Below are 27,443 nucleotides of genomic sequence, written 5' to 3' on the forward strand. Positions count from 1 at the left end.
AAAAATTGCACAGCCAGAGGTTAATTGTTGAATTGCCTGCTGACAAGAGAAAAGATCATGTATTATTCAGCAGTCTGACTTGCCCCACATGCTGTGACTGTGCCACTGTTTAGTCTTTTAAAGGATTCTTATCATGTAGATGGAAATCCAATAATATATCATGCTACAATGCTACTGTATCACTGTGTTAAGGATGCTTCTGTACCAAACATGGCCTGTGTTACGTTATTAAATAGATACACTTAGATACAGTAAGCAAACACCTGAGAACAGGTAGAATGTGAACATTTTAATATTTATCTCCAGTATCTGTGTAGTCCCATTTCTAGAAGACTGATCACATGTATCTCTTTCCTGTAATGTATCTTAAAACAGATAGTCAATCTCTTACAGGAATTAGTGCCTTCTGCTTAAGGAGACTAAGCGGCTCAAAGCTTTAAAAGTAATAATGTAGAGAGAAGCAGCAAACTCAACAAATACAGTAGGTTTCAATTCAAAAGGCTTCTAGTTTACATACTTTAGACCTTTGGAAATTAGATTACAATAATAAGTGTTTGATCAAGCATATCTATGAAAATATTTATGATATATGAATCTAGCTATATACTGCTCAAAAATTAAAGAAACACTAAGTCTTCATTCACACGAACGTGAACTTTGTCAGAACCATTATTTGTTATGGCCCCTACACACAACATGCATTATCACAGTTCTGTGTAGAGGGCCATAAACACAGGGGCGAAACTCAGGACAGGTTCTATTCCTGTCCATTTATGTAGCCTGGGTTCAATAATGAAAACTATGGGTCCATGGAGGTCACGGAAACACACATATCCATAACTGTATAGTTTTTTCCTGGTCCCATACATATACACGTTCGTGTGCATGTAGTCAAAGAGATAGCCTATCCCAGGGTCTAGGTGCTACAGAGCATCTGAAGTTATCCCCCACCCCATCTTAGGGTATGTTCACACAGAGGTTTTACAGGCAGATTTTGACGTGGAATCTGCTTCAAATTCTGCCTGCAAAAAAAGGCTTCCATTCATTTGAATGGTAGCCACTTACCGTATTTTTCGGACTATAAGACGCACTTTTTTTCCTCCCAATATGGGAGGAAAATGTGTGTGCGTCTTATAGTCCGAATGCAGCGTGTGCAGCGTCTGTGTCCCGTCTGTGCGAATGAAAAGGAGAGCAGCACGGTGCCTGCCTGCTCTGCCCCTCCTTCCCTGTCTGTGTCGCGTGTTTGCAGGAGCGAGATATGAGAGGCAGGGAAGTAGGGGCGGGCCAGACAGGTGAAGGAAGCGTGGTTTCAAGCTTGCCGAGAAAACCACGCCTCCTTCTCCCGTCTGGCCCGCCCCTCCTTCACTGCCTCTCAGATCTGGCTCTTGCAATGAAGCCACACAGACAGGGAAGGAGGGGCGGGCCAAACGGGAGGAGGAGGCGTGGTTTTCTCGGCAAGCTCGAAACCACGCCTCCTTCACCCGTCTGGCCCGCCCCTACTTCCCTGCCTGTGTGGCTTCATTGCAGGAGCAAGATCTGAGAGGCAGTGAAGGAGGGACGAGCCAGATGGGTGAAAGAGGCGTGTTTTCAAGTTTGCTTAGAAAAGCACACCTCCCTCACCCGTCTGGCCCGCCCCTTTTTCTCTTCTTGCATAGCTTCACTGCAGGGTGTCTCTTTCCATCCATGGATGAGAATAGATAGATAGATTAGATAGATAGATAGATAGATAGAGATAGATAGATAGATAGATAGATAGATAGATAGGAGATAGATAGATAGATAGATAGATAGATAGGAGATAGATAGATAGATTAGATAGATAGATATGTTCAAATCACCCCCATATCCCTAGAATACATATAAAACAAAAACATTACTGTGAAACACATACACATTTGGTATCCCTGTGTCCGAAAGCCCCCGGTTCTATTTACATTGGTGAAATATTATATTATTAGGTTATTAAATATTTCACCAATTTTTTTTCCTTAAAATTTTTTTTTTCCCTATTTTCCTCCTCTAAAACCTTAGTGCATCTTATGGTCCGATACGGTACTTTTTTTTCCCCTGCTAGTGTTTTTTATCCTGCTATCGGGAAAAAGTAGCAAGATGCTCCTAATTAGGCTCCAGCGAGCACATCTCTCTCTGCTGTGGGCTGTGTATGAGAGCAGGGAGATCTGTGCTGTGCACACAGGAGAGAGACAGTGCTCGATGAGACGTCCAGGGTGCACGCTGGAGGCTAATTAGCATATGAATAAAAACGGGCTCATTCAAAAACTACTGAGGCGATTTACATACAAAAGGTATGCATGGAATAACCTTTCTAAAGGCTATGCAAGTTTGTGCTTATTTAAAAATGACTTTTCCCAATGATAGAGCCCCTTTAGCAGAAACTCAGTTTACTTGTGGTTTGCAAAGTATTTAGGTCCCACTGAACTGGGTCTGACATTATCTCTAGGAAAAACACAGGACATCAAAAACAGCAGCGCCATAAAAAGAGGTTTCTTAATGTTTATGCTTAACGTTTTAAACCACACCGAATAGCGTAGTAAGTATCTCCTTCAAAACATGATTAAAACCGCATTAATTGACATCAATCAGTCAGTTAAATATGCAAATATGTAAGGCAGTAAATAAAAAGAAACTTATATGTCTACAAGGTTACATTGTAATCATACTTATATATAAAAGGCAAGCTGTGTAGCCTATGGCTCACTTCTATGCTGATTGGCTGCAGCAGTCACATGATGTAACCACCTTAGCCAATTAGTGCCAGGTTGAAGCAGGCAAACATATCACAACTGATTATAACGGTATCTTGCTGAGGCATTGCTTCTCAGCCTGCCTGTCATCTGGCTACAAGGACTGCTCTAATAAGTGTGCTGTTTTACAAGTAAGGACACATTCACATCTGTTCCAGACGTTTTCCTCCATCGCTTTCAGTTGTAAAAAGACAGACACTGGATGGACCCTCATTATAGTCAATGGGGTGCGTCAGATTCTATGTGTCTGGGGCTCTGACAGCTAGGTACTGAGATTTTATTTTCAAGAGCCAGTCTGTGATGTTATATGACTTGAGGGAAATATTGATCATTGGGGACATGTTTGTTCCTTCTTTGTATTTTAGTGTGTGCAGAAGCATATAATCCAGATGAAGAAGATGATGAAACGGAAAAAAGGGTAAAGTCCAGTCCATTTTGTATGTTCATTAGTATGTTAACTTATCCCAACTCTTGTTCCTTATAGGACTGAATATGGACTAATATTTGAGGAATCACTATTTTTAGAACAGCAACATCCTGTATCTGTAGAGGTCACTTAGAATAATTAGGATAAGTTCACATGGAGTTTTTTGGAGCAGATTTTGATGCAGGAATCCAACTCAGAATCCGCTCAAAAAAACACCTCCCGTGGCTAGCCGCAATTGGATGCCGGTACAGTGCATCAGCATCCAGTTGCGGCATTCCGCTCCGGATTAGACCCAAATGAATGGGCCTAGTCGGGAGGGAGTGTCACACGCAGACGTCCGTGGCTGAATCTACAGCAAAATAAGGCAGCTTGCTTCTTCTGAAGTCAATGGGAGGCGTTTTTTTAGAGCCGGATTCTGAGGTGAATTCTGCGTCAAAATCCGCTCCAAAAAACTCAGTGTGAACTCAGAATTATGAAACCATATCTACATAAAGTCAAGGTGAGGGCCTGTTCCCACGAAGTAACGCTGCGCTCATTCTGACACATAAATACGTGTCAGAGTGAGCGCTTCAAAACAGAATCCCATTGACTTCAATGGGTTCCGCTTAACTCATGTAACACATTGAAATCAATGGGTTAAAAAGTCTCCCATTGATTTCAATGTGTAGCACACGTAAGACGGAACCCATTGAAGTCAATGGAAATCTGTTTTGAAGCGCTCACTCTGACACGTGTTTACGTGTCAAAATGAGTGCAGCGTTACTTCATGGGAACGGGCCCTGAAACATTTAAAGTGAAACGTTTTGCATACATTTATCAGAGCAAGATATAAAAGTTTAGTATATAACATAGGTGTCAAACTCTGGCACATGGGACAAATTTGGCTTGCAGTGTAATAATATTTGCCCTGTGAAAACATGCTAAATGTCTATTAGAGTATAGAAAACTATATTAAGCTTTGTTTGTTCCAGATTCTACGTTTAAGAAAAACTTGGTTTTTTTTTGTTTTCTATTTATATGAAAAAGTTCTTTGATATATCTGATCAGAAGGAAAAACTTTCCAATAAATTTCAAGGTTGGCCCACAACTTTTTCCAAGTTTAATTTTGGCCCACTGAGTATTTAAATTGACACCCCTGATATATAAGGTATATTCAAAGTATAAAACACCTGTAAAGAAAGTTAGTTATTTATTATAGCTCTAGTTTGTGTACAAGGCTTTAATGTAATCATATGCAGTCTGTTTAAACTCCAGTATGCCAGATCATTTGTCCTCTCCTTGAATATTCACTGTCAGAAGTATTTGTCATCTAATAACCAGCCCCTATTGAATGAAATGTATACACTTGTATGATCAGTAATACTGTTCTTAACCTTCAGATTCTCTTTGGGGAATCCATTGGCTAACCTCCAAACAGTAAACAGAGGTTTGGAGAGTAGCCCATGAATAAACTGTTATTGAAGTCCTCAGAATACAAACATTAACGTAATATAGCTCTGTTTTACAGTGAGATTATTTCATAACAACACATATATTTAGTATGATTGTCAAAAATATTGATCTTCATGTATTTGACTGTTTATTTAGATTATCAACCCCAAAACAGATGATCAGAGACACAGATTACAAGAAGCTTGCAAAGACATTCTCCTGTTTAAAAACTTAGATCAAGTAAGTATGTTTACCCCTAACTTAATAAATCACACATATTTTAATGTTCCTATAGCATACAGTACTTTTAGGCAAAGGCGCCACATAGCGAAAAGCAACAAAAAAAGGCTGCAGAAAAAAACGTGGTGGAAATGCATCATCATTTTCATTGTATTTTTCCATAGTTATTTACTATGGACTTTGTTGCCCCTATTATACCTAAACAGAAAACAATAGCATTAATGCAGGTCAGCACTAAGTAAGAGTCTAATGCCCCCATACATCTAAGAAAAAAAGAGGGATTAACCTGCTAATTTTAATAGGCCATGTGATTTGGGGCCTCCTCTAACAGGCGTTATTAAGGGAATGTTGAATTTTTGTGTGTTTATTTCCGATGCATCTAAAGGATGTGAAAAATCATTTTCTTTATATTAGACTCTAGAAAGTTCCACCAGATTCAAGAAAGAAGTTAATTATATAATGTGGAGGGTCTCTTAGCGGGAAGGAGCCATTGTTCAGCATACAATGTAATGATATGTAAGGGAGATCTTACAAACCTTACATCTGGAAGGCCCATATAAAGCACATAAAATGTGGAATAGTTTTCAATGGCTTTCTGCTGTCAGGGTTATTATTTCATTTGCCCGCATGTTTTGTGCGGACACCGTGCAGAGAGCACACGGACCCCATTATAGTCTATGGAGTCCGTGTGCTTTCATAGCACGCTTGCCAGTGTATTTGGTATTCCGTTTGGGTATTCCCGAACGAATTACCAAACGCAGATGTGAACTAACTGTTAAGGTCCATTCACACGGAGGAAAATGGCGCTTTATTTGGCGCTGAATTTTCAGCCTGAAAAAAAAGCCTCCCATTGATTTCAATGGGTTCTGCTAGCTTTTTTTTTTTCCACTAGCTGATTTTTCCACTGTGCTCACTGTGTAGGCTTTTGGCTTACTTTAAGCAACCCAGCTGTCCTGCACTGTATTTCTCGAAGCTCAGTAGAAATTAGCATTTATTCACTGACTGAGAAAAAATAGAGTTAATTTAACCCTTAAATTTATTTCAGTTCTTAGTGTTGGACTTTCGACCTCTATATACAGTACATTAGAGCAAAGCTGGTCAATCCCGCTGATTTTGTTGGGACCGATCGATCTTATGTATATGCCTCAAGGAAGATGAGATACCGCCAGTAGTGTCTGCATGCAATGTGGTTTGTTAATGATGGGTAAAGGTGTAGCAGTTTACAAGATGAAATGTTACTACTTTTCATTACTTGAAACTGAATCTTAAACTATGATATAGTCCTGTAATACAGTTCAGTATCAAATTATGTAATTAAATTAAATTATTTGTATGAACTTGCTACGAACATGTTGTACTGAAACCTTCTTTGCTGTTACATTGTATGGATTTTTTATTTCTGTGTTTTTTGTTTGTTTTTTTATCAGGAACAAATGTCTCAAGTATTAGATGCAATGTTTGAGAAGTTGGTCAAATGTGGAGACCACATAATTGATCAAGGTGATGACGGAGACAACTTTTATGTTATTGACAGGTACAGAGTTCTTAATATTTCAGGAAAGGATCTGACTTAAGTATGAAGATTGTAGTTGCTATCTATGCAAGCATACCTGCACAAAGGAAAAAAAAGAACCATAGCTGCATATGCTTCTTAGTAAAATTGTAAATGTTTTGTGTTTTATATACTTAAGTTTGTGGATTTATTTTTTGCTAAACAGCGTCTAATATTACACTGTATAGCTTGCTAAGGGTAGGTTCACATCTAAGTCAATGGTCCAATGATGAATACAAGTCAATAGTGTCCTTCACAACCTGTTTGTGCCTGTCATGCACTGGATACATTTCCATTGTAATTTCTATTTTTCTGTTCCTATAATGAAACAATAAGGCTGGGGCTACATGGCGATTTTCATTGCGTGACCAAAGATCGCCAGGTGCCACAATGATTGCAAATAAAATTGAGCAGCGTTCGACTTGTACCTGCAATGTAAGTTCATTAACTAACATGAGTGAATAAGTCGCAAGGCGTCCTGGTGATCTTTGGTTGAGTGACAGAGTTACAGCCAAAGACACTATGAAGCCGTGGCCTGAGGCTAAGGCCCCAAGCAGCAAATCACTGCAAAAAAAAAAAAAAACCACTATTGAAATGACCGTGGCGAAACACATTGCATTTTTTTTTTTTTTTTTTTTTAAAGAAAGTCTGCAGACATTTTTCTCCTATACGCGCGTATCACATTGATAGCAATAGGAAAAAAAGCAGCCCATTTGTTTCTATGGGGAGCGCACGTATGCCGGCTCCCATAGAAATGAATGGGATCTGCTTTGTACGCGCTCATTCTGAATGTGTTTTACACTCAGAATGAGATGAGTGTATACTTAGTGTGAATGCACCCTTAGTCTGGTTTTCCCACATTGAAGAAACATTGCATTTATAGTACCTGCATAGTGGATGGGATTATGGTTATTCCCATCCACAAATTGCAGAAAAAAAGCCACTGCAGAAAAGCTGTGTTTTCAAAAACACCTGTATTTTGTTTGTCAGCCCCATATAGGGCTCACAATGTACATTTTTCCATATCAGTATGTCTTTGTAGAATGGCAGGAAATCCACGCTAACACAGGGAAAACATACAAACTCCTTGCAGATGTTGTTTCTGGCGGGATTCGAACCCAGGACTCCAGCGTTGCAAGGTTGCAGTGCTAATCACTGAGCCACCGTGTTGCCCCCAAAACACCTTCGTTTTGAAAATCACAGCATGTCAATTATACCTGCGGAAATGCTGGTGATTTCCATATAGGTGTAATAGAAATCTAGAATAGGAATACTCTGTGAACTTTCTGTGAAAAGTGCTGCGTAAAAAAAACGTGATGCATTTTCGCTGCAGTCTTTTTTGCAGCACTTTTTGGCTGCAGTTCACTACATGGGGCCTTAGCCTCAAAGAGTTTTACTTGTATTTCCCTATGTCACCTGTGGAATGGTCTGTACATGGCAAGATCATAGTTTTTCAGACACCAGATATGCCTTTCCATGTTTCAGTGAAATTGTGTTCTTTGCTACGATTTTGAGCAAGATCAAAGCTAAAATGCTCCTACACATACCAGAGCTTAAATGATTTCTTATTGATATTTTTGTTTAATCCATGTGTATGCTGTTGACAGTGAATATGCCACTTTTTTTTTATTATTATTTTTACAGGGGAACATATGACATTTATGTAAAGGTAGACGGTGCAGGAAGATGTGTTGGTTGTTATGACAACCGAGGAAGTTTTGGGGAGTTAGCATTAATGTATAACACACCTAGAGCTGCTACAATTGTTGCTACATCTGCTGGAGCAATATGGTGTCTGGTAAGTACCTCAATATACATATAAGGAATTTTAATTTCAGGAAAAAGAAAAGGAATAATTTAAAGTGTATTTTTGGAAAAGAAATCTAATCTCATTGACAAAAAAAGATAAAAATAACACTCAGATAGAAATGTCAGATTGCTGATAATATTAGCATACATGTCAGACAGATATGTAAAATGAATAAACTTGGGGAAAATGTTGGAATTTCTTACGTGTGTCAACCTTATATTCACACATTTAAAGTTTCATTTGACATCAACAACAAAAAATCTGGGTGGACATAATATTTTTAATGTACAAATGTTTTTCTTTTTTGTTGAGTTTGCAAGGAATAACAGATCATTGTTTGTACAAATGTTTTGACCCATTTGACTCATTTTTTTCTATTGACTTAAAATGGGTCATTAGGTTTTCTTTAATTTTCTTTGATAGGGTAGTACCATTTTTGCCTTGAATATATGTTCAACCAGGATGTAACAGCACCTTCTATAGCTCTCAGTAACTAGCAGAAAGCCTTCATGTTAAATGAACCTCAGTTGTGGAGGAAGTTATAGTGTATGGTGGTAGGGAGGTGTAAGAAACTAATATATACATACACAGGAAACCTTACCATTGGGCAAACTATCAAAACTTTGTTTTCTGAAATATGGTCTTTTATTGCTGACCATGGTGAAGTGAGGCACGATTGAAAGTTTTCGATGATGTCCCAAGATTCCTTTTTATGCCCTGCTTAAAGAGCCACTCTTTAGTCTAAGTAAATAACATAGAGCTACAGAGATACTTGTTTCCTTCTCTTTATATATTACAATTCTATTAATCCAGCATTGGGTGAAGGACTCCAATGAGGTCTGTTCATTACAAATATTCCACCATTTGTCCATTCATTTACATGCTCCATTTGATGGCATCAGTCAGACCCCACCAATCTAATAATTATCAGCAATGTAGTGGCAAGGAGATAACTTAATATTACCAAAATAGAAGGCTTTTGAATTATACAGTATATATTTAAAAATCCCCATCTTCTTCTCTCTTTACATGGTTCACCCCTCCTCACAGTCTGTGCAATGTACACTGCACGGCAAAGGCTATCCCTGCTGTGGCTGTTACATATTCACAGGACATGTAAGACAGATGGGGGGGGGGGGGCTCATGTACATACTTGATCATGTACATATATTGATATAACAAAACAATTGACAATCTATTGGGGTTACTTTATAAGAATGTTTATTACATTTAATTACATTAACTGCTTCTATGCAGGAAATTACTGAAACAAATGATGAATTATTAATTAGTTATTACATGAACTTTAATATGCTACATTTGGTAGGATGGATTTAGAACATTTTGAAAAAAGTGGTTTTATTAGTTATTGGTACATAATTCAGGGATCTGGAGTTGGTAAGCCAAACCACCGACTCCAACTCCTCCATTTTTCCACAGCCCCACCTCGACATCAGGTCAATTTCAACTCCTGAATAAATCGCAGCACTCATTGCACAAGACTGCTCTGATGCTAATGAAGTAGAATCATGGCCGAAAGAATATCTGCAGCCTCCTACAAGTTTGGATGACAGCAAGGATGAGTCCAGTGCTGAAGCCATATTACAGAGATACCTCATCATTTATTCCATGACAGGGACAAATAGTAGCATGGAAAGCTAGCCTAATAATAATAAAAAAAGCCTTGTGATGAGAATGCAGGAGAGGAATGGACCCCAAAATGGAGGCATTAATGCCCCTGAGACAGAAGAGCCCTAAGTAAAACCTGCAGATGACACCAGACAAATTCAGAGCTGTGCAGGAAGAGATAGCACCTTCAACAAAAGGAAGAAAGCTTTGGAAGAAATTGTTGTCCCATTATATCTGTTTATATAGGGATAATAGACAATAATAGATATTTATACCATTAATAGCTTGAAACGTTCTTAAATTCTTATCAAAGTAAATATTTTTCAGCATTAATAACTCTATAATATAATATTAAAATTATAGATTTTATTATCAAGTTTGTAACTTTTTTTAATCTAACTCCACTCAAAACTGACCATGAGTCTGACTTCAAAGCCCACATACATATACAGCCATTTTTTAGATGCAGGTTTGATATTCATCATATATGAAAATATTGGAAGTGTGATCTTTATATTACTGGTAACCATAACTTTTATGTGTGCACAATTCATTATTATCAAATCTAAACAATTGTTTTATCATTGACTTATTTCTGTATTTAGACTGCATTGTAAAATTGGCGCAAATAATTTAAAAAGAAATTGAAATATTGCTGTATGTTTCATATCGTTTACTAGAGTGAAAGCTGTTGATCACCCCCTGGTGGTGCAAAGTATTAGTTGTTTCAGATGAGTCATTACAAACTACATCCATGAACTGTTGAAATGTTTACAAACCGTTTCCCTGTTATATTATACATCAGTTAATTATATGATCATTTACTCCTTTAGCATCCTTAATTTGTATTATTGTATGTAACATTACATTGTCATATAGGATGAAAGACTCATGTACACATCAATGCTTGGATAGCCCCAGAAATATAGTTCCTTGATTTGGCATAAGATGGAACCTTTTCTCTGAAATTTGCTATGATTCCATAGAATTCTGTGTATGTTGTATAAAAGATCTATACAACATATATCCATAAAATAGTCGTGTGTATGATCTGTAATATATAATGAAGTTTATTATTTAGTAGCTCAGCTTTTCTGTATTATCAGATGCAACATTCAAGACTAAATGATAATCTTTCTTTCCCTTTTTTATGAAATAAAGGACAGAGTGACTTTCCGAAGAATTATTGTGAAAAACAATGCTAAAAAGAGAAGGATGTATGAAAACTTTATTGAATCCCTGCCCTTCTTAAAGTCCTTAGAAGTAAGTTCTGGGAACGGGAAAAGTGGATCTGTATTTAGTTATGACTCTGCAACAATTATATTTCCAAATATTCTACTATATTCCTAGGTTTCAGAACGTTTAAAGGTGGTAGATGTCATAGACACCAAAGCCTATGGTGATGGGGAACAAATTATCGCTCAGGTATTTTTTTCTTTTTTAATACTGAAATATCAGAAATATCAAAGCAGACACATTGGGGGAAAATGATCTTGCCCTCTTTTCACGATGTAGAAGGGTGGTATTGTGGCACACATTTGGCTTCCATACACCAGTCATGCGCCACAACCCCCCATTGTGTACCTTGCTCAATGGAGATGTCTTAGCTTGATAGATTTATAAGAAGTCATGCCAGTTAATAACTACGCTAGACAGAACCTCGTTGTAAATCTGCCATAGCATGCACATGCATGAAGCGCCAGTGTTAATAAATCTGCTCCACTGAGGAGGATTTGCTAATGAAAATACACCAGAATTCTTGAGTAATTTGCATCAGAAAACTGGTATAATTTCCTTACTCCACATTTACTAACTGTTTCAGACACTTGTTGCATCAAGGGTTGTGGTGTAAAACGCACCTACATTTTAGTACATTTTGGGAGGTAAACTAAGCCAGAAAATGGGTAGTATAAAGTTAAATTAGACAGTGTAACTAGCAACTTTTATAACGCTCTAGTCTGACTTTACACACTGTCTATTAGACAGTATTAGTAAATTAGTAAACCAATAGGAGAGCTTTGGGTAACTATGTAGCTGTGACAGATGTAGTGTGTAGGTGTGTTTTCATCACAGATTACTTATTGCTGATGATGAAGAACTTGCATTTGGGCCTAGTTGGCTTTTCTGTCATTATTGTTGATATACAGTGTATTATTTTCATTCCTCAGGGTGATGGAGCAGACAGTTTTTTTATTGTTGAGACCGGGGAAGTGAAAATAACAATGAAAAGAAAGGTATTTGTTGTTATTGTTCTCTTTCATTGCTATAAGAACAAACTTAACTAAGGAGCTATCATTTGTATTCCATTACCTGTCAAATGAATTTTGCCACAAAATCTGGTTTTCATTTCAAGAGTTTTTTTTCTTATAGAACATTTATGGCATTGTGTTATAAAAGTCTAATAGATTTGGTCCACACTACTGGAAACTGTGACAATATCAGGAAATGAGATGCTGGTCCCTCTATCCTAGCAGAGAATACGCCACACTCATAAGGAAGATTAGCATTGCTATTATTTGAACCATTAGTCATAATACTCCATTTGTGGTCAACTTAAATTATGCTTTAATAAAATAATGACTAATAATGCATGTTGTTTTGTTGTGCTTTGCTGTCATAGTCCTACTGGAGAAATGTAAGTAGAATACCAATACAGGATAGGCACAGATTTTAATATCTTGATTGTTCTGCTTTGTAGTTGAGCATAGATATAAGAATGTTTTTTCCTATTTCAATTATTTTAATCTTAAGTATTTGAATCTTTCCAGAGTAAAGCAGATGCAGAACAGAACGAGGCAGTTGAAATTGCTCGGTACTCCAGAGGACAGTATTTTGGAGAACTTGCCTTGGTGACAAACAAACCCAGAGCTGCCTCAGCATATGCTGTCGGGAGTGTAAAATGTTTAGGTAATATTAATGTTATTATTCTATAACGTTGTATTTTTTTTACATAATTAGTCTTATGTTATTGGAGACAGGATCGCTATCCTTTGCATATCAGAGAAAAAAAATTAAGGCCTTATTCACATGAGAGTGAAAAACGGCCATGTGACAAATGTTTTCTTGTACTGGCCGTCACACCTTGTGAGAACACATCGATTTCAGTGTGACTATTCACATGTACTGACATGCTGTATCACATGCTGTTTTCATGGACCCAATTGAAATCAATGGATCTGTGGATTCATTTTCATATTAAAAACAGATCAGTGGGTTGGGTCACAAAGAAAGATAAATGAAATTCATCCATATTTTTCACTGACAGTTAAAAACTGATGCAATACGGATAACACTCACCCATCAAAAAAGGAAGCAAAATGGCAATTAAAAACAGACTTGTAAGTCCATTTTTAACATTCGTTAGATCCATCAAAAAACAACACTGACGTGTGTATAAGGTCTAACTTTGTGAATTATGTTGAACTAAGTAATTGTTGTCTAAAAACCGTCCTTATAACTAAGTGCTACTGAAGACTTAGCCACTGTGTGTTCTCCTTTCTCACAGTCATGGATGTGCAAGCATTCGAAAGGCTTTTGGGACCATGTATGGAGATAATGAAAAGGAACATTGCAAATTATGAAGAACAGCTGGTTGCGCTGTTTGGAACAAATATGGACATAACTGACCCAAGTTCCTGAGTAAAGACGGCAATGTAGAAGACATAAAGAGAAAAAATAGCACAGTTGTGGTCAGTCCACAGAGAATGTGTCTGTTTTTGTGTAGATGCCAAGCATATTCTGTGATTTTCTTTTTCTTTTTTTTTTAACATTAGCCCCTTTAGTGGCAGAAGAGCTTGCAATCCATGACTGCTTTGCAGTAGCTTGCTGATCACACTTAAGGTTGTGAGATTTTTAAATGATTTATTACAGCAGGTTTCCATGTGAGGAAAGTTGTGAGTTTATAGACAATAGACTTAATTTGCAATTTTTCCTCTGTAAACCTTTAGATTTTAAAAACATCAGTATTCTGATATAGGTGGACCAGTACTATATCTTCTCCAAACTGTAGATGCTAAGCTAATGGATCAAATACATCTGCTATTCGTAGGGTAATCATCCATAATGGCTCCCCTCTGACAAGGAACTCAGCAGTTATATCAGTCAGATAGGCTTAGCATGGTTTTGTGTGTTACCTCATTTAGAACGGAAATAAATACACTAAATGAACCAGTAAGCATGCCACATCATTGAATACAAGACACCACTTTTTATGTAGTTTTTATGAGAATGACTGTACTTAGCTTTATTTTCACGTTGTTTGCTTTAGTTTTTACAAATGACTCACGGCATCCACACAACAAAGAATAAGTACAACAAACAGACATTGCTGAAACTAATCAATACATGAAAAGCAAAATACCAAACAGTACATATACAACACTTTTATTTCTAAAGCAATTCTGTCACTAACAGATCTACTATAAAAGCGGACAATTTGTCACTGGGATCAATTCTGATGCTATGTAAAAACGTAACCAACTTGATTACAATGAAGAGTAAACTCTCCTAAATGAAGAAGAAGATGACTACTTATCTGTAGTAAAAAGCAGGACTATCAGACTCAGTTTAAACATAACCATGTTTCAATTTGCAGACAATTCAGAGTTAGACATGTATGAAAATATATATAGTGAAATGTTTTTCAGAGCTACATAGATATTCTCTAACCGTCTGATGTTACCAGTGATCAGTTCCCAATGAATACAACCTTGAATGCAGGAACTTTTTATTGTTTAGAACTTGTCAGAAAGTTAGCCATGATTTTCTTACTCTTTACACACAAACAAGCAGGACACAACCTCGCCACAATAAGGAAATCATGGCTGGGTCCCAGATAATAGAAAATTCCTGTATTCATGATCAAGAACCAATCAAGACACAAGACTTTCACCTCTGAGATGGTTAGTGAAAATCTTAATTTTAATCCGCCTGACGAATGAGCATGTTGCTTCCTTTTTCTGGGAGCCCGAACAAATGGCTCCTGGAAAAAAGAACTGACCGGCTCTCATTGATTTCAATGGGAGCCGTCTTTTTGGCAAATTCGGCCTCAAATTCCTGACCAAAAAACTCTGTGAACTCAACCTAATGGTTACTAATGGACAAGACATGAAATTCCAATTGAAATAAATGGAATTTTTTAATGGATTTGTCATAGTTCTGCTTATGTCCGTTGTCAAAATCTTGTAATGGACACTAGCAGCGGACACAACTGATGGTCACCAATGGTAGTATGAACATCCCCTTAGTGGTTTACAAATGATCTGTGACATCCAACATATTTTGGGGGTATTACCTAAGAGTGGCTTCAAAAGGAATGGGAAATATCAAGAAAGCACTTATACACATGTCCTGTGCTAATTCCACTCTTGGTTTTACCACAGAAACTGCAGCAAAATCTGCAACAAAAAAACAGCTTGCTTTTCTGAAACTTGTGGCCTCAGCCTTGATGGGGTTTTCTAGGCTAACTGGAAAACCTACAGGCAGCTACGGAGGTGTAAAATGAGGAAAAAAGGCATACTCACCTACCCTTGGTTCTGTCATCGTGTCCCCTTATCCATTCTTTGATGGTCCTGGCCTAACTGGAAATGGTGAGACTCCCATGACCACTGCAGCCAATCACTGGACTCAACAGTCAAATGTGCAGAAATTATGATGTAAATGTGAGGGTCACAGGATTATGAGGGGTCAATAAATGTGAATTTTTGCAAAGCAAATGACAAGTATATTTTATGCCTCTGGATGACCTCTTTGATTGCTTTGGTGTTATCACTGCATTACATAGTAATAAGGTCTTGTCCACCAAAAATAAGAGGACCCTAGTGGCAAAACGAGTTGTCTTTTATATCTTTGGAGCCCACTCTGCTAGTGGTACATTATTTTGTCAGAATTTGCTATAGCTGCTTTTAACTGCCCCCAAAAAACATGTTTGTTTTGTGTTTGTTTCACACTGTTTTAGCTCCTAATACTGTATCAAGTCTCTTTGAACAATGTGCTGCCTATTCCTGTTCATCTAAAACAAATGCAAATGATCTGTGAATGTAAATGGCCATAGAAAAGGGACCAAAGCTTGCTTGTGAGGTTTGAGAACCACCAGGAAGACAATTTAATGCTTCCTATAAAATATATATATTATTTAGAAAAGTTTTTATACACAGACTAACCATACTAAAAATTCTTTCAGGCTAAGGCCCCACACAGTGAGACCCTTCCAAAAACTGATGCAGAACAAAATGCGGTGAAAATGTATCGCTTTTGTTTTTCACAGAAAATCCACAGTTTTCTTCTGCAGACTTTTTGCCCCTATTATACCTATGGAAAACAGGTAGAATTGACATGCTGCGATTTTCTAAAGCGCAAGTATTTTTTTGAAAACCGTATTTCTGCTGCAGATTTTTTTCTGCAATGTGTGGATGGGATTAGCTAGAATCCCATCCACTTTGCAGGTCAAGGTCCTACGTTGCAGAACGCTGCTCAAAAACACCTTGTGTTTTTTCCGCATTGTTTTTCATTGCGTTTATTTCTGTGTTTTTTCTCTGTGGTTTTTCTTCCCTTATTATATCTAAATCTCAAGCATTTTGCTGGTAAACTTAACATGCTGCATTTTTCTGTAATCTGTGGATGGGATTAATCAGAATCTCTTTCACTTTTCTGGTACTGTAAAACAGAGCAATTTTTCTGCTGCGTTTCTGCTACGGCCCCACGCTGCAGAAGCATAGCGTTTTTTTGTTGCAGAATTTGCTGCAGTTTTTTCAGCCAAAGTAAGGAATGGCTTGAAAAGGAATGGAAAATATAAAGGAAGCACTTAGATATTTCTCGTCTTTTTAAACCACTTCACACTTTGGCTCAAAAAACCGCAGCAAAATCTGCAACAAAAAACGCTGCATTTCCAACTGGGGCCTCAGCCTTTTTGTTGAAGGTTTTGTTGCATTTCTTTTAACCAAACCTAGTAACGGCTACAGAAGGAATGTAAAATATCTAGGAACTTCTTATACTTCTCCTTTCTGCTCAATCCACTCCTGGCTTTGGGTCAGAAAACTGCAAAATCTACAACCAAAAAAAAGCAGCTTTTCTGCAATGTGGGGTCTCAGGCTAAAAGTATGGCCACTCATATCGAAGTACAGCTGAAAAACACAGTGGAAGAAAACGCTTGCTATGCTTTTTACCTATCCTATTTAAGTCTGTGGGTAATATATAGCATTTTCGCAGGCAAAACATGCTGTCTTTTTGAAAATTTTGTATCCTTTTTTCTACATGGTGTATAAAAATAATAACCTTTAGAAAAAAAACACAGAATGTTAACATTAACTGTGGAATTAGGGAAGTTTTCCCTATACATTTATTAGGGTAATAAGAAACGAAGAGAAAAACACCAAAGCGCTGCAGAAGAAAACAGTGCAGTGTTTTTAACTGCGTTTCGCTGTATATTGTTATACTATATTATGCATACATAACCGGACACCAGATGTTGGGGGATGGAGAGATCAACATGTTGCATTGTAACGTGCCCACTCCTTTGTACATGTCTATGATTTAGTTGGGTTAAATAACTGTAGGAGAGACTTGTCAAATGTGTATGACCATCTTAAGCAGAAGACCACAGTTATTGGTGCAGGACAAATGCAGTTTATTCATATGTACTGTATGTGTTCAAATTTCTATATATTATATTAGGGCTGGGCAATTCTTTGCAAACTAACTGAAACCAACTGTCAATCTGGATAACCAGTTTGATTTTGTGCATGTTTGTTACTTTGTTTTGGTTAGTACATTATTTGCGAGTCTTGCCTAAAGTTTAGTTCAGACCAAACACATCCTTCCCAGAACTTCTATTTGGTGAGGCCCATGGGATGTGAACAAACTTAAAAAAAACTGTACCTACCCTCTTCCCCTTGTGCTTTGGCTCTGGTCTTTGTCTTCTTCTGGGCTCCTAAATAATGTCAGGGACCACTAAGGCAGTCACATGGGTCAAGATGCAAGCAGTTCATCCAACACATATTGATACCTGAAAAGGGTCATGGTCTAAATTATCATCATTAATTGTAATTGAGGTAAAATGCCTGATTAATTGTGATTTTGATTTAGGTCACAATCTGCCAGCTATATATATATATATATATATATATATATATATATATATATATATATGACAGAAATGATACTAATGAACTAATTCATTTCCAAGATGTGCGAGCAGAACATCAATAACCAGCTGCAGGAGTGACCCAGCGAATACAACAGAAAGTAACACCTCTTATTTGTCTTAGTATAATTAGTTTGACACAGCCAGTGGATAAATACGCATGTTGCTCAAGACTTGAGATATACAGTATAGAGTATGTGCCAGTTTTGTTTCCCTTTCTTTCTTCTCATCTAATTTGAGAAATGACCTAGTTCTGTCCTCACAATGTTCTTGTATTATCACATCTGCGGTGTGTACTAGTGAGCTCTCTCCCAGATAATTACATGCTTCCTGTAAGGAATCTATGAAGCCACATATAACCAAAATGGGCAGAGTTTGATGTGAACACTGAGATTACAGCACAGCTGATAAACATTCCTTTGTTACATATCACTCCATTCACACATGTACAATCCACCTCTTCCCTGGCTTTGAGGGTCATATAGTGTCCATCCACCTGTTCCACTAATATGTGAAAGATATTTGGGGAAAATGCATTCTTTTTGAAACTGCCACATTTCCCAAGGTGTGTGTTGTTTGTTTGTTTTCTCGAAAGAATGAGATGGGATTAAATAAAATGTCATTCTCTTTGCCAGGACTGTAAAATGCAGCAGTGTTTCTGCAATATGTGGCCTCAACCAAAAAGCCTTATGCACATGAGTGTTTTTGTAACGTGCATGTACACATTAAGGCAGATTTTTAATGCCAGTCTTTGCAGCTCCTGCTGGAGTGAACTCTATGCCAGCTCATAACTCCTAGGTACAGTATCTAAAACCCCTGGAGGAAGTAAGTCAAAAAAGATTACCTGGAGGACCCCTTTCAACCACTATATTCAGAGGGTGTTCCAACACCTCTTCACGTTAAACCAATCTGGGGGTGCCAACCAGTATTCTAACACCAGGGAAAATTACAACCACAAGTCTTTTGTGGGGCAATAAGCAATTCTTAGTCTCCGGGTTTCCTACCTACAGGACCAGGCCTCAGCATCAAGTTTCCTTTTCCTCGCCATCACACACATCAATTTCCTAACTGCGTGGGCTTCATTTTTCACATCTACCTTCCCTGTGGGTGGGTAGGGGAATGTATGATTAGGAGTTCTGGCCTTCCACCCTCTGATGGAGTGTTTTTAGGATATGAAAAGTAAAGCGCCCCCTCCTCCAACCATCCCAAAGAATTCTACACCAGTGTCTCTGCTAGTCTAGATTTAGCAAGGCCCCCAATGCTTTTCAATATGTGTGAAAAACTGTCCTCAACATGTAGAATATAGAATGTTTATAAGTTTCTAAAGCTCAAGCAGATTAAATACACACTATCACTACACATATGTAGCCTGTCATTAGAACAGGCCATCAGTATCAGGTCAGTGGATGTCCAATTCTCAGCACCCCTGTTAACCAGCTGTTAACAATGGCCCATCTACCTGCCCACTGTTTACGTTGTAGCGATAGTGCAGGTGGTCCCATTCACTTGAATGGGTTAGCAGTGGCAGTACTGAATATTGAAGCTTTGAGACAGTGTGCAGGTAGATGAATCAATGTAAATAATAAAGAGGCTGCAATACCTGGCTGAGCCCCCTAGCACCTTCAAGCAGCTGAGTCCCACCTATATGATATATATTGCCTGTCCTAATGATAGTTCATCAATATTTTGTTCCAAAAAACCCCCCTTTAAGGCCGGGGCCCCACGGACCGGAAATGCCGCGATTTGCCCACAGCGGAGACGCTGCGGGAAAAATCGCGGCGTTGTACAGTGCAGGTAAAGTGAATGGGATTCATGCAAATCCCATCCCCACTTTGCGGAAAAGATCACAGCGCGGACACGCTTCAATTTTCAAAGCCGTTGCAGCTTTGCAAATCGCAGCATGTAAATTATTTCTATGGAAACGCTGGCGGCTTTCCCGTAGATATTATGTTAAGAGAAAGTCCGCAGAGGAAAACTCTGTGAACTTTCTATTAAAAGCGCTGTGGAAAGAACCGCAATGCATTCACACAGCGGTTCTTCCCGTAGCGCTTTAGTGCTGCGATTACGGCCTGTGGGGCCTTAGCCTAAGGCTGCTTTAATATATGGATTTCAGTGTTCTTTGCACACATGCTCTCATGTGTATTGTATGTGGATCTATAGTATGTGATATATGCTTCAGAATATAAAATGATAATGATTAGTAGACTGGATGACAAGTTACATGTTTTGTGGATATTATGCAATGATCAGTTATTAACTTCACTATTAACTTTTCCCATGAATAGTTTGGGGTCTTAGGATAATGTAGGAATGAAGGTTTGTGCTAATAATGTTAAATGATGTAAAATGATATCATTATGTGTATGCACCTGCCACATGTTATGGATGTAGCCAGTCAGTGTATTAGACTTACAATCGCAGCATTGGCTTATAACATAGGCAACCGTATTATCCACTTATAGCCTATTAATAAGCTCAGTGTTGTATTATTGTTATTATTCACAAACAATTGTATCATGATGATAGTAAATAGTACAATTTCATGATGCAAACTTTATTCAGAATTCTGCTTGTCAGACCATCGGTAATAGAAAAAAAAAGTGCAAGCACATATATATTTGTTCATGTACAGATATAACACAGTGAACTTTAACTACTATAAATGGTTAAACTGCTGCAACATAATATCTTATCACAGAAGCATAGGCATTAGTGCCACCATAGCATCCATAGTGCCTGCTGGGACGTCCTGCGACCTAAGGGGGCCCATCCAGGTCACTGTTGCCTTTTTTTTTTCTTACTGGCCGATTTTCACTTACCTATCCCACCTCCTGTCCATGGCCACATTGTGTGGGTACCCTTACTGTATAGTGGCCAGTAATATGGGCCCTTATTATATGGGGGCCTGTAAAATTATCCTAACTGTATGGGGGCCTATAATATTATCCTAACTGTATGGGGGCCTGTAACACGGACCCTTGCTATATAGGGATTGTAGCAGTGGCTCTTACTGTATGAGGGCCTGTATCATGGGCATTTGCTATATGGGCCTGTAATTGTGGCCCTTGTTATATGGGGCCAATAAGAGGGGCTCTTACTGTGCGGGGACCTGTAACAGTGGCTCTTACTATATGGGGTTCTGTAACAGGGCCCGTTACTGTTTGTGGGCATATAACAGTGGCCCTCTCTATATGGGGCTTATAACAAGGCCCTTACTGTTTGGGGGCCTGCAACAGTGGCTTTTACTGTATGGGGGCATGCAACAGGGTCCATTACTATATGGGGGCTTGTACCAAGGGCCCTTACTGCACTGGGACCTATTTCATGGGCCCTTGCTATATAGGGCCTGTATCAGGGGCCCTTACTGTTTCAGGGTCTATAACAGAGGCCCTTGCCATATAGGGACCTAGAACAGAGGCCCTTACCTTATGGGGTCCTGTAGCAGGTACAATATACTGTATGAGGTCCTGTATATCAATATATTGTATGGAGGCCTATAAAGGGGTAATATATCATGCGGTAGGATCAATAAAGGGAGCATTCTACCATCTATTTTTGGGGGCCAGTAAAGGGGATGTTGTACTGAGTGGGGGCAGGGGGGGGGCCCAATCAAAAGCTTGCTATGGAGCCCTGTCTTTATTAGTTATGCCCCTGCACAGAAGACAACCAAAAAACAATGAAAAGTCATTAGAAAAACATTCTGTGATCACACTGCAGCATTTTAGCCACTTGTAGTTCCCTGTTGCCTCTTACATGCACATGTGTGTCACGAGTAAGCAGGATGTTTCTGAGATATGCTTCTGTGATGGGGGAGATTGGCAAACTACAGCAAGAATACTTCTAAATATGCAGGAAACACCACTGTCAAATATTTACCTCCTGGGCCCCTTGGCATGATTAATATAGTTTGGAGGCAACACAGAATAATAGAATTTTTAGTTTTTTTACATTGTGTTTTATTAACAATTAAGCTATCTCAAATGTAAGTAATGTAACCATTATACAGTGGCGTTTGGAAACTGCTACAATTATACAAGGTGGTTTGAGTGAAATTTTAAAGGGAATGTATCACCATTTTTTTATTTATTAAACGAGGTGGGGCAATTGAATACTTTTTTCTGTTATTATTTCCTTACTATATGTTTTAATTTTATTCTCTGTAAATGGCTGTCATCTTGCTTAAGCTTCTCCTCTGCTCTGTTAACAGCACTCAGTTGTATGCTATACAACATAGTCATAGCCATGCACAACTATAAGAATGGAATTGACTCGTTGAGTACTATGAAAGAGTTTTTCACACATGCTCTGTGCAGTGGGGTTAGACAAGCTGTACCATCATCTATTATCAGTATTGGATACAATGAACACTTTTTTCAGTTTTTATTTTCTAATTATATATTTACCTTAACTTCTCTGCTCTGTTAACAGCATTCACACTAGCGATTGGTCCCCATGCGGACCCGCCAGAAACCCTGTCCACCTAAAAAAAGTGTGGACACCATAGACTATAATGGAGTCTGTGGGGTTGCCGGTGGAGAGAAAAGTCCTGCTTACTGACTGATGTAACCAGAATCTTGGACGGATTCTAGTGTGAACCTAGTGTCATTGAGTTGTTATCTTCTTTTTTTTTTTATGTAGATTGTGAGCCCCACATAGAGCTCACAATGTACATTCTTCCCTATCAGTATGTCTTTGGAATATGGGATGGAAATCCATGCAAACACGGGGAGAACATACAAACTCCTTGCAGGTGGTTTTCTGCCCTTAGTGGGATTTGAACACTAGGACTCCAGCGCTGCAAGGCTGCAGTGCTAACCACTGAGCCACCGTGTGGCCCCCGAGTTGTTATCTTCTATTGTAATACTGTCTGTGATGTAAAGAAAACCCCTACTGAATTGGAAGGTTTCAGACTATTATTAGACTCAGTTATCAAGTGTGGAAAAATTCAGAATACAGTACTTTTAAAAATATGGAGCTAGTGACATGGAAAATTCTTTAAAATATCAAAAATTCTTGAAAATGTTTAACATAAAAATGTATTTTCTGGTGACACATTCCCTTTAATAAAGTAGCTAATTAACGTCATGGTATCATTTAAAAAGGTTTTTCAGTACTTCAGAACTATAGTTATTTCAGCTCAAAAGCAATTCAATCCAGTTTTTCAATTCCTTTTTTTGGCATTAATTGCGCCTTTTTTTGTGGTCTCTTTCTGCCCTGTGCTTTATTTATGAAGCATCCGTGCTTTTTTTTCCAGATGTTATATCTCCTTCACTACTTTTTGCTTTTTGTTGGGAAAAGTAGTGTGGCCTAAATGGAGATCCTTTTCATGCTGTATTTATGACTTGTGCAGATCAGGTGATATAGCATTAAAAAGGAGCAATTGTGCCCTTTTTTGTACAAAAAGGAGAAATTGCGACTTTTTTAATTAAAAAGGGGCAAACTGCATATAGCATATAAAAGTGCATTTAAACTAACGTGTGCAACATTTAACAGGGTGGTACACCTTCATCATAAACAGGCACCACAGTAAAACTTGTTTAAAAAAGGTGCACCTATGAAAAATATGGCCAAACAAAGAGGCAGATGATAAATAACTCCCATGAATAGAAGAAATGAGGCAGACTTATTAAGAGTGATATTTTGTCTTAATAAAGGTAGACGCAAGGAACGGCTACTTTATAAAGAGGCTCCAGCCTAGACTTATAATCGTATTTCATTATAGTTCAATAATGAATATATTAGGCCTAAGCGTCCACAGCTTGCCCCGCTTCACCCACATTCACAAAATGTGGCAAGTGAGGCACAGAATGAGGGATGTAGCACACATTTGGCACTAGAAATATTTGCCACTGTATCATCCCTCTAGGCCAGAAAATTGTCCTAGAGGAATTGGTTAAATCCCTACATTGTGTGTATTTAAGTCTGTTTTGTATGGATGTTGCTTCACCTTAAAATGAGAATTACCATGGACTATAAGTTGTGGACATTTTAACATTTTCTGTGTTGAAATAAATAGCTTGAGCTGTGCAGAGCTCAACAATATGATCTAAAAGGAGCCTGTCAGCAGGACAATTGTTATCATATTACTGACAGTACCTTGTAGAGCTGCTTCTACACTTTCCGAAAGATGTCTTTCTTATTCTGCATTACAGCTCCATTTTCATGAAAATAAAGATATTATTCTTATACAGATTAGCTGAAATGGGCTTTTTTGTTCTCCTACTCCTCTGCCGTAGATAATTGCATATAACATCTGCCTAGCTCTTCCCCTATTTTTTGAGTAACATCACCCACTTTGTTCAGTTAGGGTCCGTTATATAAAGTGGAGATCAAAGACCTGACAAGAGAAGAATCTCTCGTAAAGCCCATTTCAGCTAATTTTCAAAAGAATAAAAATATTATTTTCATGAAAATGGAGCTGCAATGCAGAATTATTATGGTACTGATTCTCTTGCTGACAGACTCCCTTTAAATTTATGTTGTAAAAAAACATAATATACAGTATGTGGTTGATTTTTTTAAAATTGGTAAATCGTTCCTTTATAGGAAGGATTACATTATGAACATTTATACTAAGTGGCACATCTTAACCTTACGGAGTGCAAAAATAAAGGGACTTCTCAATAAAGATTCTGACTTTATAACTGTTCTATAAAGAAAACGTTGTACATAGGTGCTAAGAGTGACCCATAGCAACACATCAGATCAATGTACTTTTTCATTTACCAGTCTGTTCTCAACAAGTATTCTGTCTATACTGTTTGCATTTGTGTGCACCCTGTGTTCCTTACAGGTTAAAGCGGACATGGAAAGGAGAATTATGGCATACAGGATATTAAACCTCGCAAAATAAAGCATCTTGCAGAGAATACAGCACTAATACAATTGTTAGCTTCAAAACACATGGTAAGATTTATTGAAAGACTAGAAATGTAATGATAATGATGAATCCATTCTTTCCTATGCCTACTAGAAATACTGTATATTATAGCACTAAATTTATGTTTATATTAGTTCATCTGTGCATCAAAGAAATATGTGTACTGGATTACAGGAATATTATGCCTCTCACAATAATTAAGAATTTTCATTATCAACGAATAATGTCTATAAATAAAAGCACTTTTATTATAGAACCTTTGATGTGGAGTATACTTTCATGTAAAGTTTTCCTATTATTTTGTATTGTCTTTGAAAAGGTGTCATAGATCTCTTCATATATACTAGGAAGGATTTTATTGCCATCTTGAACCCGAGTGGCACCCGTTTTCATAGATCTCTCATACATTTGAGTGTATGAAAACATAATAATAGAACATGACCTATATTTTGACAGCAGACTAATGGTCAAAATAATGGTCATGTGAATAGCCTGTATTCACTTTCATTGAATTTAATGCTGCTTTGTGACATCTATTAAAAAAAAATGGACATAACATGGCTGTTATTTACTGTTGTGTGAATATAGCTAAAGTCTCATAATATAAGTGAAGTGAATCACCTTAGTTGGTAAAAATCATTATTGTCAATGGCTGATAATATACAGGTATATGTATACTGTCTTGCTTTCACCTCTGACCTTGCCTTCTGACTTGTGTACTGTGCCTGCTCCTGTTTATGACCCCGGCTTGCCTCTAGACCTCTGCTTGCTGAAAACTGTTTTTGTTCTGCTCTACTGCTCCTGTTACCGAATCGGCCTCCCTGACGTTCCCTTTGGATTTCCCACTGTACTGCGTTGCCCTCTTGTTGACGATCCAGACTGTACGACTGCGCTTTGACTCCCTGCTGCTATCTGCTGACCACTCGCCACATCCTTCTGAATCTTTGGACCTGCACCGCTACCAAAGTCCAGTCCTTCTGTTGAATGGGTCTTTTCTGGAGTTCTGCTGAAGCTGCTGATTGGCCTTGGCGGTCACGTGACCAATGAGGCTAATCAGCAGCCTCAGCCAGAAGCGACCTGTGATGTCACAGGTAGTAATATCGCATGCCATTCACTCATTGCATTTGTAAGCATACATATACAGTATATAGCAGATAGGCTCTTAGCAGCATGCAAACTCAGTCAACACTGTTAAACAATATGAAGTATGTGTGTGGGTAGAGACAGCACAATATTGTAATACACATGTAGATGCAAAAAATTGTAGCAGTTCTCTGCTAGAGTACTGTATATTACTTCTATTTCTACTATATATAGTTATTAAAATTAGGTTATTAGCACACGTTTGACCAAGCTGAGAACTCATCTGCTGACGTCAATGTGCTGATATACCTGGACTTAGGGTGCATTTACACGATGTAATGCGGCGTTGATTCTGACACGTTAACTCGTGTTAACCCATGTAGCGCGTGTAACACATTGAAATCAATGGGTTAAAAAGCCTCCCATTGATTTCAATGTGTTACGCGCGATAAACGGAACCCATTGAAGTCAATGGGATTCTGTTTTGCAGCGCTGATTCTGACACAAGTTAACGTGTCAGAATCAATGCCGCGTTACATCGTGTGAATGCCCCCTTACGATATACAATCAAGTCCTTCAAGTGAATGTTTGGTTTTTGTTTTGTTTTTTAAATGCATGCAAACATATACAAACATTTTTCTTTTTGTCATTGAGAATAACTCACTTATTCATAACAGTTTGATGTCTTTGTAGTATAGTTGCAGCATCACTCAGTGGTGTCACTCACACAAATAACTGATATTTACAGCATGATCTTGCAATAGATACTTGCAATCTGTATTGTCAGGAACTCTCACAATGTATTGTTCAGACATGTTAGATAGCGGGGTCAAAGACAATATCATTTAGGATTTGTGCAACACAGTGATATCGGTCTCTGTCCTAATAGCCTTAAGAAAGTCTATTCTAGGCTTTTTCTTTATTTCTTTGCAGTTGTTTTTGAATAAATTAATAGTTCTTGATATACAAATGGAGCACAAAGGGCGTTATCCCTGTGCTCCGAGCACAGCATCGCCATCTTTATTTAGGGGTCAGTCTTATGTGGCTTGGTAAGGAGTTCCAGAGTATGGGGGATGCACGAAAGAAATCTTGGAGATAGTTGTGTGAGGAGCAGATGAGAGCAGAGCAGAGTAGGAGATCATTGGAGGATCTGAGGGTACGTGTGGGCAAGTAGCGGGAGATTAGGTTGGAGATATATGAAGGGGACAGGTTGTGGATCGCTTTGAATGTTAACATTAGTAGCTTGAATTCAATTCGCTGGGCTATAGGTAGCCAGTGGAGGGACTGGCAGAGAGGAGCAGCCGATGAAGAGCGGGGGGTGAGGTGAATTAAACAAGCAGCGCAGTTTAAGGTGTGCTGAAGGGTGGGGCGAGGGTGTTTGCTGGGAGTCCATGGAGAAGGGTGTTGCAGTAGTCTAAGCTGGAGATTATGAGGGCCTGGACGAGCATCTTGGTAGTTTCAGGAGTGAGGAAGGAGCGAATTTGATGGA

The 27,443-nt window shown here is 38.2% G+C and overlaps 1 protein-coding gene across 1 annotated transcript in view; it reads left to right on the forward strand.

The window, feature by feature from the left end:
- Positions 1 to 14,406, forward strand: part of PRKAR2B (protein kinase cAMP-dependent type II regulatory subunit beta) — a 61,276-nt gene extending 46,870 nt beyond the window's left edge. The window contains exons 3-11 of the mRNA XM_075274128.1: positions 3,128 to 3,180; positions 4,777 to 4,860; positions 6,288 to 6,394; positions 8,057 to 8,210; positions 11,013 to 11,114; positions 11,202 to 11,276; positions 12,020 to 12,085; positions 12,620 to 12,758; positions 13,357 to 14,406. Of these exons, the coding sequence (XP_075130229.1) occupies positions 3,128 to 3,180; positions 4,777 to 4,860; positions 6,288 to 6,394; positions 8,057 to 8,210; positions 11,013 to 11,114; positions 11,202 to 11,276; positions 12,020 to 12,085; positions 12,620 to 12,758; positions 13,357 to 13,490 (914 nt within the window). The 3' untranslated portion in view covers positions 13,491 to 14,406. The remainder of the gene's footprint in view (positions 1 to 3,127; positions 3,181 to 4,776; positions 4,861 to 6,287; positions 6,395 to 8,056; positions 8,211 to 11,012; positions 11,115 to 11,201; positions 11,277 to 12,019; positions 12,086 to 12,619; positions 12,759 to 13,356) is intronic.
- Positions 14,407 to 27,443: the final 13,037 nt, after the last annotated feature.

The sequence above is a fragment of the Leptodactylus fuscus genome, chromosome 5 (assembly GCF_031893055.1).
Source record: "Leptodactylus fuscus isolate aLepFus1 chromosome 5, aLepFus1.hap2, whole genome shotgun sequence".
Classification (NCBI taxonomy): domain Eukaryota; kingdom Metazoa; phylum Chordata; class Amphibia; order Anura; family Leptodactylidae; genus Leptodactylus; species Leptodactylus fuscus.